This window comes from Erythranthe guttata, chromosome 4 (genome assembly GCF_056151865.1).
Source record: "Erythranthe guttata isolate IM_541 chromosome 4, IM_541, whole genome shotgun sequence".
NCBI classification, from domain to species: domain Eukaryota; kingdom Viridiplantae; phylum Streptophyta; class Magnoliopsida; order Lamiales; family Phrymaceae; genus Erythranthe; species Erythranthe guttata.
The window spans coordinates 14,012,602-14,029,388 of NC_142536.1; the positions used below are offsets into that span (position 1 = coordinate 14,012,602).

The following is a 16,787-nucleotide window of genomic DNA, read 5'->3' on the forward strand; positions in this document are numbered from 1 at the left end:
AAAGACCCATCTTTCTTTATTCTCAAATTTACCATTCCTCTATTCACGGCCTATTATATACTACATTGATTCACTTTTTATTTTTTATATTTTAATTTTAGTTTTCGTTTTTTTATTTATTTCTTATTTAAAAAGTAATATTAATTTTTTAACTTTTTATTATATTTAAAAAATATATTTTTTACTATATTTTTTTGTCTTCATTTAAAACAACTATGTTTCGATAAAACAACTACTATTAAAAACAACTACTATTAAAACAATACCCGCAAGGGTGGCCTAGCGGTTGGAGCAAGAGAGCTTGGGTCAATTGACCCAAGTTCGAATCCCCTTGCCAACGGTCGCTAGGTCGAGCTTGTCACACATGGTTAGCCTAGTGTGGTTTACATCTCTCGTATGGTTTGCAAGCTATTATACGAGAGTGTAGGTTTACCCACCTATATGGTTGGCTGCGGGTTCCTGCATTATAAAAAAAAAAAAAAAAAAAACTACTATTAAAACAATTATGATTAAAACAACTATATATCTCCAACAACTCTCGCTTATCAAAATCAACTATTTGTTAAATCAATTATTTATTAAAATGAAATAAAAACAACTATATTGTTGTACGAAAATAATTATATTGTTGTACGAAAATATCTATAAATCTGTAAATAACAACAACACAATTTCAATAAAAACAAACATCCATTATACTATTGATTGAATACAAAATTAACGTTCAATATAAGAATTCAACCAAAAACTCCAAGTAAGAAAATTCAGATTCGAGAATTGGGTTCCAAAAAAATCAGAGAAGAAGTACAACAACAACAATGAAACAATGCTGGCGTTGGTCTCTATTGAAATCTCATACGCGATGTCATCCATAGTGCCGCTGCATGGTCTCGTCATTCTTCCTAGCGAAAACTCTAAGGGAGGTGATATTCGGGGTAGCAAAATTACGAATGCGGGTTTAAAAAATGCACTCTCTACTTATGTTTCTCTCTCTACAATTTTATTTTTAATAGCTTTTATATTAGAAATCGTTTCAAAACCCATGTTATTGTAGCGATTTGCAAAGAAAAATGAGTGCATTGAATGTCGATTGAGATACGGAACCCAATGAGGTAAAATTTGTTCGTTTTTGTTCTTTAAATCGCGAAAACGCTCGTTTTTGTTCTTTAAATCGCGAAAACACGACTCACGACTATTTTGGACGCCGAAAAAAACGTTTCCCGACCAAACTGGTCGCAAAAAAGCTCGATTCACGCCCGGTTTGGACGCAGAAAAGTACTTCCCGATCCCGGTTTGGGCGCGCAACACAGCTTTCCGTGCCCGGTTTGGGCGCGAGTGCTGACTGTGTTTTAATAAAAAAAAACAAATATATTTGTGCAGCAACAAGGAAAGCCCGATTTGTGCGCGAGTGCTTCATTTAATAAAAAAGAACAAATATATTTGTGCAGCAACAAGAATCAAACACGCATTGTTGTTGTGGAAACACCAGCTTGCCTAACCAACTAGACGACTGCCATTTTGATAATAAATTCTTATTTAAATATAATTATTTATGTCATTATACTCGGCAAAAAATTAATAAATACACGTTGCTACAAAGACTCAAACGCGGGCCTATTGTGTGATAGACGAAAGGTCTGACCAACTAGGCTACAACATGTTTGTTAACTAATACTTGTTTAAATATAATTATTTGTTTCAGTTATACTGGGCAAAAAAAAAATGAACCGGACTACCGGTCCAGAACCGACGTCTGGACCGAACGCCCGAACTAATTTTCCACGTCCAAAATGGGCGTGGGAAATCTGTTTCCATGCCTAAACCAGGCGTGGAAACTGCTTTCACACACCCATTTTGGGCGTGGAAAATTCGAAAACCCAACACTAAAAATAGCCATAAATCGCGATTTTGTGAGGATTTTCACATAATTAACCACAAATTCAATATATATAACTACTTTAGATGATTAATTACCTTTCAAATTGACGAGATTTTCGGATTTTGGATGATTTGTGAGAGAGGTTGAGGGTTTTTGTGAATTTTGGGGCTTTTGGAGATTTTGGGGTTTGGGTGGATTTGAGGATTTTTAGAGAGAGAAAGAGAAGACTATTGTGAACGACATTCGTAATTTTGTTGCCGCGTAAATCATTTCAGAAACTTTAATGATGTCATTGACGAGAGAATTTCAGGGGTGAAGACCGCCTTCTTTTCGCGGCGATGGACGGACGAACGCCGTTGGGAGAAGAGAGTAGACAGAGCGAAATAGAGCTTAAGACAATGGGTGATACAAGGGCGGTGGTATGGAGCACAACGATGGAGGCGCATATATAGATAACAGTAATATAGATAATATTACTGTCAATCACAGCAATATCGCTGTTTAAACGAAAAAAAAGGTTACAGAAAGAAAGAAAAGAAAAAAAAGAATTGAAAATGTCAACGCCGGAAACCGGCAAAAAAATCCAGAAGAAAAAAAATATATTTGAAAAGTCAAAATTTTTAATAATTTGTGGTTAAATTAAGTTAAGTATGAAATTAGAGCATATTAAAGTATGAGGAGTTATTTTAGTTCTTTACGAAAATGTTGACCATGTGTGGACTTATTGATAAATGAGTTTTTTGCATGAATCTCTTTATAAATAAGTACCCATTGATGAAATTATTTGTAATAACTCCTTATATTAAATTTAAAATTTTAATTTATTTTTAATTTGCATTTGATTAATCATCACCTCACCGGATTAATCGTCTCTCCATCCCGATTCTCGTTTTCTACAACCTTGAAAAAAAGTTATGCAATGTATATCGGATAAAATAGGTTCTACAAAATGACAAGGTTGAAAAACAGATAGATAGATAGATATTAGGCCAAGTGTCGGTGGAAGATCCGACCCATTACCAATTATGTCCTAATTACGACAGCGCATTGCCCGTTTAATTAAACTAAAAGACTTTTTTATATTGTAGAGAAAGTAGAAACAGCATAGCTGTCCGGCCTACAAAACTCCAACCATTCATCACTCGCCACGTGGCATCGGCCATTGAGAAGATATTTCTCCTATAAATACGTAACCTCTATCTCTGACTAGTATTTGCAGTTCCATATTACATATATATCCTTTTGTTTAACTGTTAAATTAATCAAAGAAATAATTCAAAGGGGAAAATGGGTGCTGCAACTTGTATTGATATTATTTTGGCTATTATTTTGCCTCCTCTTGGTGTCTTTCTCAAGTTTGGCTGCAAGGTATGCCATATTATATTATATATACTGTAATGGATTCTTTTATTTTATTTTTTTCATTTTTGTTTTCTAGTAAATCGTTTTTAATTTGTTTTTCATTTTAATATATATACATATTATTATATATATATGTGTGTGTTTTTTTTGTGTGTGTGTGTGTGTGATTTTTCTCAGTGCATGCTTAGAGAATTGTAGTTCCTGTTAATCTTTTAGTGTCAATTATTTTTTTTATTTTTTTTTTATTTTTGGTGAAATATAATTTTCAATAAAATATTTAAAAAAAAAAATTAACATTTGAGTGTTGAAAATGAATGTTATGTACAGTTGGAATTCTGGATCTGTTTGCTGCTGACAATATTTGGTTATCTCCCTGGAATCATATATGCTATCTACGCCATCACCAAGGATTGATCCTTTTCCACGGTAATAATTCTACTTTTTTGTTTTTTTTTTTTGGGAATTCCTCTTATTTCTAATTTTGATTTTAGTTAGTTATTATAATTTTATAGGTTAAATAACACTTAACCTTTCCTGTGGTTTGTGCTATGTGCGCATGATTCATTGTACTTTCAATACAAGCACATGATCGGATCATGTAGTTCGAATTTTGTGCATATGAACCCGTTGTACTTTTTCATATAAGCACATAACTCTCTATGGTATTCGACTTGCTAAATAACAATGCTCATTAGGCTGATGAAAATTTTGAAAGTACCAACGGGGTGGTGTGCCAATATTAAAATACGAGGGTTTAAAATACGAGGGTGTTCGTGTGCTAAATTGAAAGCACGACAGGGTTGTGTGCATAAAATTCAAACTGCAGGGAGCCTAAGTGCTATTTATTCAATTTTATAATTACCCAGTTAAATCAATTAGTGGATTGGGGTGGGGGATCGATTAATCCATTTTGAAATTGGAAATATATATTTTCATGTAAGAACAAAACTACATCTTGCAATATGTTGATTTCTTAAATTGACATTTTTTTGTAGGGACTGAATGTGAGAAATTTAATAAAATTAGGGGGGTGGGTTCAATTTTGTATAAATAAGGGTTTTTTTTAGTAATTAGACTTTACTTTATGTAGTTGGTAGTAATTTAGCCCCTTTTTATATATAAAGAATTTGATAAAGAAGGTATCCCTAATATATTTTATCTTTGACAGGTAAAAATGCCAAGGGACATACATAAAGTTTATTCCTCTAGTGGTGATTGATTTGATTTGGCACCTTTAATTTCTTATTTTGATTCTTCTTCTCCCCTCTTTTGGCTTTTTATAAACAGGATATTTAATATTTTATTTTGTTTTATTTTATTTTGTATCAAGTGATTTATTTTAGCATGTCCTGGTTTGCTGATTGTCTATTATTGCTACCTACTTTTAAGTAATGTAATGTAATTATGGTGACCTTGATTTGATTATTGTATAATATCTATATTTTTCTGTTTTTTTTTTTTTTTTTCTATTTGCCGATTATGTTTGATTACTACTATTAATTACGGTATGCACGAATCGGAGTCTAGTTTTGTAAAATTTACACCTGGTGAAATACACTATGTATTTTTACATCATAGATCTACACATAATAACACACAGATTTATGTGTATGTGTGCTTAATGGGTAGTTACTAATGTAAATCGTAAAAAATACATGATATATTTCATCAGGTGTAGGATCTCAAAAGTCGAACAAGTCTCACAGTTGCGACTGACGGTCGAAACTCTTTATTTAAAAATTACTTAAAAATTACTAATTTACAAGATTGTCGCTAAATAATTACTAATGCAATAGCCTGGTTTATAGTTTATATAAAGGAGAGGAATTTTTGGTAAAAAAAAAACTAGGGGTATTGCAAATGATGAATTTATAGTTGAGTTTAGTTCTATTTCTTAGCGGTGTGAGAGTTTATTGCTAAAGACCCATCAAATTATGCCTCGAGAGAAAAAAAAAACTTTTGAAATTGGGATGAAAATTATTATTGGAAAGCTAAACAAACACGAATTTGTTTCCGGAAAAAAATAAAAATGAAACGAAAACCACATTGCCATATAGTAAGAAGAGGAAAATGAAAATGTAAAAGCTCGATAAAAGTTGTGAACATGACAAGAGCTTGATAAAACTTATATTGATATACTTTGTAATATTAATCAAAATATATTTAATATTTGCTTAATTGGATTTTCATAAATTACATAAATTGATCTTGGTTAATTTGACTTGCAAATAAGAGAAAATTGGCCATGTGACATTTATAAAGATTTTCATCTTCTTTAAGATTATATTGTTTGGAACAAAAAAGTGGAACCTAATTTATAGTCAATTCCAGGATTCAAGAATGATAATACATATCACTGTACTTACACTCAAATTCGTACCGAAAACGACCTCGTTTGATAGCCACAACAAGATTAGCTAACAAAAAGTTCCTGCAATTGTATAGTCGAAACTCGAATACGCACATTTTCTCCATAAAACCAAAATAACACTTCATTTCTTCCTAACTTTGCCGTTGCTCAAAAGTTATCGAACTAACCAAACAACAAATAACAACAACATAAAAAAAAAGAAATTAGGTCAAGAAACAGTCAACTTCGATCATTCATTCTTTGTACTGCCACTCCCTACGGCACATCGGACAATGTGCTTGCGAAGTTTGTGAATTCACCCACTTCAATATGCAGTGAAGATGGAATGCATGGTTACAAGCTCCCCACACTGCAACATAATATTTGTCAATTATATTTTTTTAAAGAAAAAAAAAAACAAAAAAAACGGAAAAAAGGATAATGAAATCGAGAGCTTACTTAAAGGGCAATCATCGCCTGGAAGCTTACAATCAGGGCAACAACCATCAAAAGCCATCCTACAAATACCGCAAGTTTCGTCTTGAGCATCCCATGTCCAAGAACCAATAGCATGCCATCTGATTAATTTTACCAACACAAGATTTTTCAGCTACGTAACTAAATCGAAAGAAAAATATCGATGAAATAATTAATAAATCGACGAATTAGGAGACTAGCAAAATAGTAATAGGGTGTAAGATGCATACTCTGTTCCGGTTGAATCACAAATGGCTGTGTCAAGGAAAAAACTGTTCTACACGAGATACTAAAATAAAGGATAAATTACAACCACCTCCCTGAGGTAAGGTCTATTTACAAAACAAACCCCTCATTTTTCGATAATTCATCTCCACCCCTGCAATTTGTTAGATTTCTTACATTAACACCCTTTTGTAGATGGTGGTTGTAAAAAATTGACAAACTGCAGGGGGATGGATGTAATTTCTCGAAAATAAGGTTTTTTTGTAATTCCGCTTTACCTCAGGGAGGTAGTTGTAATTTACCTAAAATAAAACTGATATGTGTGCATTAAGCCAATAAAACACAGCTAGATGATTACTAAAATGCGACAATGCTTCTACAGAAGCGAAAGAGGAGACAATACTTATAAGTTGTATCACTCTGTTTTTTACGTTAATTCGAAGTCTGGTGAATTTCACCGTTTAGGAGAAAACAACAGTTCTATAAACAATGGAGGCAATCAGATTTGGGTCGAGATATCAAGAAACAAAACCAAACTAATAAATTTGGTTCACAGGATATGCTAAATGAGCCCGGTAGATCAATGGGGTGACAAATGCATGCATTAATTTACGTGCAAAGGATACGTAAAATCTTGACCTTCATTTTCTTGTTCCCTGCAAGATCGCATCCACATGGATAGAAACAATGAATTCGAGTCCGATAAATTTAAAATTGAAATCGACTATAAGAATAGCTACCTTTAAGAATATATTGCTAGTAAAAGGTCAAATTTTCATTTGGTAGTATGGCAAATATTGCCGGTGATTTATCATTCTCCGACAGCATAATCGAGAAATTTGGTTTTGTAATGGATCAAGAGTTGTTATCCGCTATAATAATAATAATTATTCGTATATTATAACTGAAAATAAAAATTAATTAATTATAATTCTCTAGTTTGTAACATCAACTATGATGCAAGAATAAATTTGAAAGAAAATAAAATAAAATAAAATAAAATAATAATAACAATCACACATCAAACTCTTTGAGCAAAAGAAGAAGAAAGAAAATGTAGGTGTTTCACATTTTCTAATATTCACCACTGTAAAAAAAAAAAAAACTATCTCAAAAACCATAATTCGTGCAATTAAATCAGTGAATAATACATTCTCCTTCAGCACAGTAACAAAAACAACTGATCTGTGGGTAGAAAGGGGGGAGAAATACCTGAGGCAGTAGGGTTTGATATTTGCGTCGATTTGACTGAATCCGCCATTGTCGGAGGCCAATGTCTGTTGTCGAGAATTGAATAATTAAATAGTTTTCATGATCCAAGAAGACGACGTTAGCAGCAGCGGCGGTGGAGGCGTCGGCGGCGGCTGGGTCGGGAAGAAAAAGGGGGAAGAAGAAAAGATGTGATTAAAGACGGGATTTTTTGAATTAATTCTGGAGGACGAAAACGACACCGTTTTGGAGGAGAGCACCTGAAAATTAACAAAAAGGACACATAAAAATCTAAAATATGCAATACACCCCCATTTTGGAAATTATATTATAGTTAATGTTCACTTGTGCTTTGAAAGTAGAGTTCGTTTAATGAGCAGGCAACAAGAGCATCAACTTATGCAGTTTTCTGATGCGATCTCTTGAGTATCATAAATATTTCCTACGAAACGTAAGATCTATTCCTTTAATATTTCTCTCTGCATTATAAAACCCTCGCACAAGACGACTATTTAAAGATAATAAAACCCTAGAATCCTAATCTAACTAGAAAAGATAATTACATATACTAATAAAATACTTAATAATCCTTCTATCACTAAACCTACGGCTATATTTATATCTAAATATACTATTCTAATTAATTAATAATTAAATATTAACTAAATAATAATTAAACGATATATTAAATTGTATGTCGTATCATTTTCATCATCAACATTTTCTCATACAATCTTATAATAGTCATATGTAATGATATATAGTCATATAAGTAACATTTATAGTTTTTTCTCGAATATATTATGATGTTGATGTTTGTTTTAGTTGAAAATTTTATACATGCATTTTTTGTAATAACAAAATTAAAATTGTGATTCTTTTGTAACAGTGTTGATTGAGGTTATTTATATATACAATTTTAAGTTCAAAATGTAAAAGCGATAATATATAGAAGAACATGACTCCAGTTGGCTATAGTAAAATATAGTCTTATGCAACAATATAATAGCCATATTCCACGTGATAAACTTATCAGAAAAAAATTCAGAGAATTTTTGTAATTATTTTGTATAAAAATATTAATAAAATTAAAAAAATTAATAATTGAAAATAATGAATCATAGTGCAGAAAGATGGAAATAAAAATTTGAGAATCGATCGATAGTCATTTGTAGAGGACGTTGTAGTTTCAAGACTAGAAGATGCAAGGGTAAATTATGGTCGATTCTAATTTCTAACTAATCTCATTCCATTCTAAGTACTTTTGGATAAATTAAGACATTAGTATTTTAATCATTTAGTAAATAAATTTTTACTCTTGGTTGATGAAAGTAGGAAAAGAGACATGGAGTAAAATGCGTCATCCAACTTATATTAAACTCTGCAGGATTAAAGATTTTATATTTTTACTGTACTTAATTACTTTGTGAAAGTAATTAAAATTTGATTATTTTGTTGAATATATAGAAAAATAACCGAACCTTACTAAATCAAAACCCCCAATGAAGCTGAACCGATGAATAACCAATATATATAGGCTTGAATCTAAAAAAAAACCGATATATTTGGTTCATGTACCGTTTTAGCCAAAAACCGAGCCATGCATGCTTCTTAATTCCTTAAGTGTATAAATTCGATTTGAGATCATTCACATTTATTAACAGTGCCAATTGAGCCCAATTGCATTTGGGCCATTTTTTTGTGGGTTGATTTAAGTTTTATGGGTTGATCTATCAAATACTTGGGCTAGTAATTACTAAACCAATCAAATAGTAAATACAAGAAATTAAAGTTTGAAAATTTCATAACCTCTAAAAATCTCTTAAACTCTATAAATCATTCTAGTAGCATTTTCTTTTATATAGTTGTAGATATTTTTTGTAGATTTTATAAAAGGAATCCAAGAATCATTTTTTTTTCGATTTTTAAACGGATATGAACTCCGGAGCCCAGATGATGCAATGTTTGGATTCGTTTTGTGAGTTATTTTCATTTTATTTTGAGAAAATATGTTTCGAGGGAATAATTTGAGAATGAAAGTATTTGTTTATATTTAGAATGAGACAAAATACACGATACACTCAACTCATGTTTAAAGGTGTTGAAAAATGGTACTTTAGAAGAAAATTTTAAAAAATAAAGTAATGTTTTTTTAGTGAACACATATTTTAACGTAATAGTCAATCATTTTACCGCACCAGTCAAATCATATCTGAAAGAGACATAAAATTTTAAATTGTTTTGAGATTTTTTTTTAAACTTAACAAACACAAATTTTTTCGGGGAAAGAATAAAAATAAAACGAGATTATAACCATGTTTCGTAACTCCGAAGCAATTTAGGCTTTGAAGTTAACGTGTCACACATGGTTAGCCTAATGTGGTTTAATTTACGTCTTTTGTATGGTTTATAAACTATTATACGAGAGTGTAGGTTTACACAGTGCACATATATGGTTGACTGCGGATTCCTTCAAGATTACTTCCATTTCAATAGAAAAACCCAAAAATACCCTTTACACGTATTAAGACGATACTTTCATTTTAACAAATTGGTGATTAATGAGAGAAGGTGGATTGAAGGTAATTAGATTCTAACATGTTCATAAATCATTTAGCCTAGACAAAAATCTACTTACACCCAGCTTTAGATTGTATGTCTCTTCACATCTACTTACTCATTTTACACCACAAATTGTCACTAACCCTACTCAAAACAAATAAAATAAAATATAAATATGTTATATATAGATAGATGCATGAATAGAGCCCATAAAATTCAAGAAAACATGGCAACTAAGATTCACTTAGCCAATCATTTGTTTTTATTTAAATCCTTTTTTAATAATTATTATTAGGGCAAACTTTTAATTAATGTGTAAATTAATAAAAACAGTCATGAACTGAACCCATAACTTTTATTAATAATTAGGTTATATATATAAATTATTGCAGATCTTGATATGGAATATATTCTTGATATATTCAAATTGTCTATACATGTACTTTTAACTGTCCTTTAGTTTTGGATCTAACTGACACTACAACCTGGTACCCTCCTAATTATTTCCTTAAACTAAATTACTTGTACAGTTTCTTGCCTTGGTTTCACCTAATCAAACAGAGCACCAATATTTTGTCCTAGATTTTTGTTCTTGTCTCTTATTATTATTATTATTATTTATTGTTGTTATCATTAGTATTTTTGCATGTCTTTGTGTTTGGATTTGTGTAGCATTACAGCTCAGTCTAGAGCTCTGAAGATTGTGCATCTTGATTAGAGTTATATAAATAAATAAATAAATAAGATATATTTATTTATTTATATGATGATAATTATTATATGAAATAAGTTTCTTGAAGTAGGCAATGAATTTGTTGAAAATATTTGAAAAGCATCCCCTTCTTTTTGGCTTCTCTCAGTTCCCCAAAAAATAGTTAATCGCCAGATAGATAATCAATTTGAATGAATAAAAAAAATCACAAGTACCAATAATATATCATCGGAAGCATATGAGTCAAGCTTGGGTCGACTCAAGCTCATATATCATCGGACCTCGTTACTATAGGCTCAAGTTCAAATACCCTAAACCTCATTAGTGTAGGCTCAAGCTTGACTCATGTAATTTTTCGGGTTTCAGGTATATATCGGCCCCTATTACTATATAACTGTAACAAGTTATAAACGAGATTTACCTCCATTAAAACCAATCCAAAATAACCCTAAACGATGTTTGCAAATTATTGGAAAAACATGACTGAAATAATAATAAAAAATTAGTAACTCTTATTATTGGAAACGTTTTATATTTTCAAATCTCGGTGATAAATTTCAGCAATTGGATTTTAGTGGGTATTTTCCTTTTGATTCCTATTTTACATATTGTCACTGCCAGTCTGCTACCACTTAATTCCCTTTTATTTTGAAAAATAAAATAATCTTATATGGTCGTAACTTGTATGTTGAGTCGTAGTATTAAAATAATAAATATATATTATGTTTTATTATTAACCTAATCAGTCTGGCCTTATTCGGATTGAGCTGTAGTTAGCTCAAACTCGGCTCATAAATAAATCGGATTTAGTAAAATGACTCAAACTTGGTCCGGCTCAATAAAAAGTAGGCTCGGCTCAAATATATCCGGGCCGAGCCACCGGGCTTCAGTTAGGCCCGACTCAATTGCAGGTCATATATATATATATATATATATATATATATATATATATATATATATATATATATATATATATATATATATATATATATATATATATATATATATATATATATATATATATATATATATATATATTCCACCTGTTGCACAATATCTGTTTCTTTTGAGATTTTCTTTTGTTCCATATTGGAGTATATGTTACTCTACAATTCCAATGCTGCATTAACTGCATATTTTTCAATTATACCCTTATTAGTTAATAACTATCCAACACTATTTATGGATTAATTAGTAAACAATGATATTTTGATCTATTAATATCTATTTTCCTAAAATCATGAACATATTCATTGAAATTCTTAAAACACGTGGCAATGTAAAAAACGACACCTATTTACGAAAGAAGGGAGTATCATTCATCTTTAATTGTAAAAGGAGAAAAAATTGACATGGGATTAAAGAAATTAGCATCATGATAATTAATATTAATTGTAATCTGTTCAAAAAAAAAGCTAATTAATTGTAAAAAAAATATCTTGTATAAAAAGGATAATTCTCGAGTTTTTTATTTTTTATTTTTATAAATGTTAATCAACGTGCTTTGAAAACTAATAAAAACATCATGGGATATGTTGGGTTAGGACCGAGGAATATTTACAGTAGACAACATCACTCTGTTTCTTGACTGAACCAATTTCCAGCTCATAATACATAACTACTCGGTTTCTAAAACATTACACCTCCCACAAATAATACAAGTCAAACCCAACATTTGACTTATGGACGAAACAAAATAAAATAAATTAAATCAACTGTCGTAATAAAAAAGAAAAAGAAAAAAAGAAAAGGAGTCAACTGAATGAAAAGTTGACCCTTGAATCTTGGATGTTACTCCATGAGTATTGAACAAGTCACATTTAATAAGATGAAACTCGGATAATTGGACAAAGTCATTAATATAAAAAAATTGTTTTATTTGTATTTTCGGATGCGTAATGAAAATTAATATCAGTAACTAGTATTTTTCCCCGTGCATTGTGCAATGTAGAGGCAAATAATGATTTTAAAAAAATATGACTTCGAAAATGGGCATATGTGATGAAAATTTTAACAAAAAGTCATCCATAGTTAAAAGAGATAATAATAACAGAAATATTATTACAAAGGTACCATTAGGGTTGTTGACCGTTTTCATAGATAATAACAATTACAAAAATGTCATTAGAGTTGCTCAAATGTTACCTTAACACTGACTACTTTTATATATAAGATTTGACATATCCAAAAGACAAAATTATAGCTAGTTAAAGCATTCATCAAGCAAACAAAATTTAGGGATGTGATAATTGTCGTTTCAATTTTAAGAAATTCGTTTCGACTTCAAACGTGATTTTGACCATTTTTAATCTGAATTTGACGTAATTCCAAACACATAATTTGAAGTTTTAGAGTTAGCTTTCTATGCAACCTTGAATCACAAAGATTGGATGTCAGGTGAGAAGATATGCATGAATCAATGCATATTATCCACAACTTTGATATTTCGAGTTATTTAAAATTCAAATTGTAACTCATTCATGTATAACTTTGCCACCCAATATCCAATCTAGTTAATTAGAAACTTAACTCTAAGAATTACTGTTTCTGTGCTTCGAATTTTGCCAAATTCAGACCAAAAAATGGTTAAAATCATGTTCGAAGTCAAAACACTATTACTAAAAATTGATACTACATTTAACATTTAAGATTTACAATTGAGAGAGCTCTTAGAACTTAAGCTGCAATGAATATCAAGGGTGTCTTAAATCAAAAGCTTCTTACAAACCTCCACCATGTTCTTGTACAAGGATCATGAAATGAACAAAATTGTGTTACATGGATAAATAGAATAAATATTCCTATCCAAAAAAAAGATTAATTCAAAAAAATGGATTAGTTAAAGAATCAACATTGTCTCAATATGGTTTCATAAATATGAGGAGTGAATTGTAGCACTACTACAACTACGAAAAATATTGCTCGAAATAGGCGTCGATGAACGAGAAGGAAACTCGAATATTAAACGACGTTTACTTCCGGGGGACAACTTAACTTGCTCTAGTGCATGGCATTGAAGTCCCGAAGGATAGTCCCTCAAGCAACCGATTCGAGGTCCGGCCCCACTACTCCACTTACACGACAATTGCTTCCCTAATTGATACGAATTCATTTCTTTGTGCGAATTTATTCTCCGCAAAATATGCTCTTCCGTAATAATCTCCTCTTTCATTTCATCGTCTTCCGAACATGCGCTATTGAATCTTGATTCGGGTATTTGGCTTTGAGTAACCAATGTGTGGATCAAGTTATCTTTACTCGGTATCTCGAGTGCAGAAGGTTTGGTGATAAAGTCACGAGAGACCTTTGACTCGGGTAACAATGTATCTTCTTCGGTTGTAATGATTTTGTCGGGATTTGATTCTAAGTCGTTTTCTTCGGTTTCGGAATGAAAACGATCTTTTTTCGCCAAGTCTTCTTCGGAGGAATTATTTCTCAAGTATAGACCTTGTTTATTATGTCCGATATATTCTTCTTCCTCTTCGTCCGTCGAATCAAGCTGGAGTAAATGAGATTCATTTTTTTTTAATTAGTATATATATATTCACATTTCTTATCATGAAAAAAAAAACAAGAAATTGAAGAAAAATAATCTATATATTATACCTTAACATGAGTGAGATCCACATTGTTCTCGTCGAGAAACGAAATGAAGTCCTGAAAATTTTCCGGGGTCGGCCTATAATGACCACTGTGGGGCCACACCGCCTGTTTAAAAATCCAAATAAAAATAATAGAAATTAAATATATATGTCGAAAAACTGTTTTAAAATTATTATAAAAAAAAAGGGGGAAAAATATACCTTTAAAACACCATTTTCGGCAACTATTCTCCCGGCAGCTAATGTAGCTCCACCGGCCAAGAAACTCGAGTGTTGAAACGAGCCTTTCTTTTTCTTACCAACGTATAAAGTTCTCGATGTACTTAGCACAAATATCCACTTAGTAGAACCTTTCGATTCTTCGTTAGTCGTGTCCAAATACTCCCCTGTTTGCTTGTACAAGAGCTTCCCGTTTTCCAACGCAACTTCGTACGTCTTTCTTTCCATCTGTCACATATTAAAAAAAATGAACAAAAATCAATAATCAAATTATCGAATTATTTAAATTTAAAAATAGTGAGGGATATTAATTAAGGGCTCACCGGACCAAGATACTTGATGCACTGTGTTTGAAGCTTTAATCGAGTACATTTCTCGATAAGATTAACCTCCTTTCCTTCTCCGATATCGAGCCTAAACGATTTCAAATCATTTAATTAATGCAAAGCAATAAAAAAAAATTGTTTGGAGCAATCGATCAATTGTAAATTACCAATAGAAGAAGGGCTCTTTGCTTTGCGAATTCAACCACTTAACGTAATAGAAATGCAGATTGTGCCCGTAACGATGACGTGGATCGATCTGCTCAAAATCAAATTTAAATCGAATCAGTTTTAATTCTTCCCAAATGCTATAATTAAATTGATTACTTAATTATAATTACTTACAGCTTCGAGCCAATGCTGTCGAGCGAGTTTTTGAGCTTTCCCGTTTTTCGACAAGCCTTTTCCTACCTGAAAAATACAATAATAATAAGATTAAAAAAATAAAATTATAAGTTAGCGAAAAAAAATAAGCAATGTCGAAGTTTGAATTCGTACCTTAGCAGCCCTTGTTCTTGCACGAGACCAACGGGAAACGGCGGTTTCGTGTTTGTCGAGTTCGAAGAAAGAAATCGAGCTGTGCTTAAGTTCGGCGAAATCGAGAATCTTCCACCAGCTTTGCTCGATGAGGACCGCGCAATCGGCTAACTTTCGTCTAGTTCGAAAGCTTTTGTAAACCTTCTGCAGTTTAATAGCCGCTTCGTGTGTACTAGACGATGAAGTGACCATTGCCATTTCTTCGGAATTTAATGGTTGAATCAATTGAGCATCACCAAAAAGTTTGTCCGAGTTTACGATGGCGGATTCGAAACCGTTCTCTAAGTCGAAGTGAACGGCGAGTGGGCACGAACAAGATACCCCCATGCAATTTCGAAAAGAATCGATTTTCTGTAAAGAGAAACAACAAACAATTCAAGAGTGTTACTAATGCTAGATTTTTTTTTTCCTTGGCTATATAATTATAAATAAAGTAAACGAGTTAAAGTTTAATTACGAAAAAACCCCTTATGTTTTAAAATTACATCTAGACCCCAGAAGTTTATAAATTTCTTACATCCACCCCTTTTGTAGGGTGTTTTAATGTAAGAAATCTACAAATTTTAGGGTGTAGATGTAATTATGAAAACATGAGGGGTTATTTTGTAAATAAACCTTCCCTTAGGGGGATGATTGTAGTTTACGAAAATCAAACTCAAATCTCTGAGAATATGTTATATACAGAAAACAGAGGCAAATAAAACAATATGAAAGAAACATCAGAGATCAAAAACTGTAAATGCATAAATAATTAATTGAAGGCAGAAAATAAAATATGGAAAATCAAGAAAAGCTCAGATATAATATCGGCCAAACAGAACACATGAAACAGAATATTCAGACAAACCCAGAAATTCAGACACAGTCATTGTAAGAATAAAGGTGAAAACTTTGTACCTTAATGTAAATCGAAAAGGAGAAATTAGTGTTTGGGAGAGAGAGAGAGAGAGATTTGAAAGGATGAACAGATAATCCGAAATAATGGGAGAAAAAGAATGAATGGATGATTAAATATAGAGGGAAAGACTTGTTCTTCTTCTGATTTCCTTTGTTTGTTGATTTGGTTTTGGAGAGAGTGAGAGTGAATAATAAAATGCAGGTTCGGTTTTCTCCTTACATTCAGATTGCTTATATAGCTGTACCTCTGTGTGTGTGTGCAGAGTGGGCAAGTATGTGGGGGGTGGGGTGGGTTGGTGGGGGGTGGGGTAGGGGGTAGTCCGGTTGAAGGGGAAGGGGCGTGAGGAGCAAGGTATATTTTGGAATTCTATTTTTATTAAGCCATATAATGGGTAATTAGAGTAAAACCTCGATAAATTAATAATTTTGTTTC

General features: G+C 31.6%; 3 protein-coding genes across 3 annotated transcripts; 1 reads left to right on the top strand and 2 right to left on the bottom strand.

The window, feature by feature from the left end:
* Positions 1-3,079: 3,079 nt before the first annotated feature.
* Positions 3,080-4,693, top strand: LOC105973577 (hydrophobic protein RCI2B-like). Its single transcript, XM_012998610.2, has 3 exons — positions 3,080-3,247; positions 3,569-3,667; positions 4,410-4,693. The coding sequence occupies exons 1-2, from the start codon at positions 3,167-3,169 to the stop codon at positions 3,653-3,655; spliced, it is 168 nt and encodes a 55-aa protein (XP_012854064.1). The 5' UTR covers positions 3,080-3,166; the 3' UTR covers positions 3,656-3,667; positions 4,410-4,693.
* Positions 4,694-5,574: 881 nt separating this feature from the next.
* Positions 5,575-7,591, bottom strand: APC11 (anaphase-promoting complex/cyclosome 11; the record flags this gene model as incomplete). The annotated part of the gene is made up of 5 exons (XM_088816939.1): positions 5,575-5,961; positions 6,051-6,169; positions 6,299-6,316; positions 6,920-6,949; positions 7,506-7,591. Coding segments are annotated over 5 exons (369 nt in total), but the record flags the coding sequence as incomplete, so codon positions are not given.
* Positions 7,592-13,448: 5,857 nt separating this feature from the next.
* LOC105973401 (IQ domain-containing protein IQM2) lies at positions 13,449-16,554 on the bottom strand. Its single transcript, XM_088816941.1, has 8 exons — positions 16,355-16,554; positions 15,419-15,808; positions 15,266-15,331; positions 15,091-15,179; positions 14,921-15,011; positions 14,580-14,825; positions 14,383-14,484; positions 13,449-14,275 (listed from the first exon to the last, which is right to left on the bottom strand). Exons 2-8 carry the CDS (start codon positions 15,782-15,784, stop codon positions 13,646-13,648), a joined length of 1,590 nt encoding a protein of 529 aa, XP_088673067.1. The 5' UTR covers positions 15,785-15,808; positions 16,355-16,554; the 3' UTR covers positions 13,449-13,645.
* Positions 16,555-16,787: the final 233 nt, after the last annotated feature.

What these genes read in the sequence shown, in the direction of transcription:
- LOC105973577 (XM_012998610.2), top strand. Translation starts at nt 3,167, where the DNA reads ATGGGTGCTGCAACTTGTATTGATATTATTTTGGCTATTATTTTGCCT. An exon ending in TTCTCAAGTTTGGCTGCAAG is followed by an intron (nt 3,248 to 3,568) that starts GTATGCCATATT and finishes TGTTATGTACAG; the next exon opens with TTGGAATTCTGGATCTGTTT.
- LOC105973401 (XM_088816941.1), bottom strand. Translation starts at nt 15,784, where the DNA reads ATGGGGGTATCTTGTTCGTGCCCACTCGCCGTTCACTTCGACTTAGAG. An exon ending in GCATCAAGTATCTTGGTCCG is followed by an intron (nt 14,826 to 14,920) that starts GTGAGCCCTTAA and finishes AATATGTGACAG; the next exon opens with ATGGAAAGAAAGACGTACGA. An exon ending in TGGATCTCACTCATGTTAAG is followed by an intron (nt 14,276 to 14,382) that starts GTATAATATATA and finishes CATTTACTCCAG; the next exon opens with CTTGATTCGACGGACGAAGA.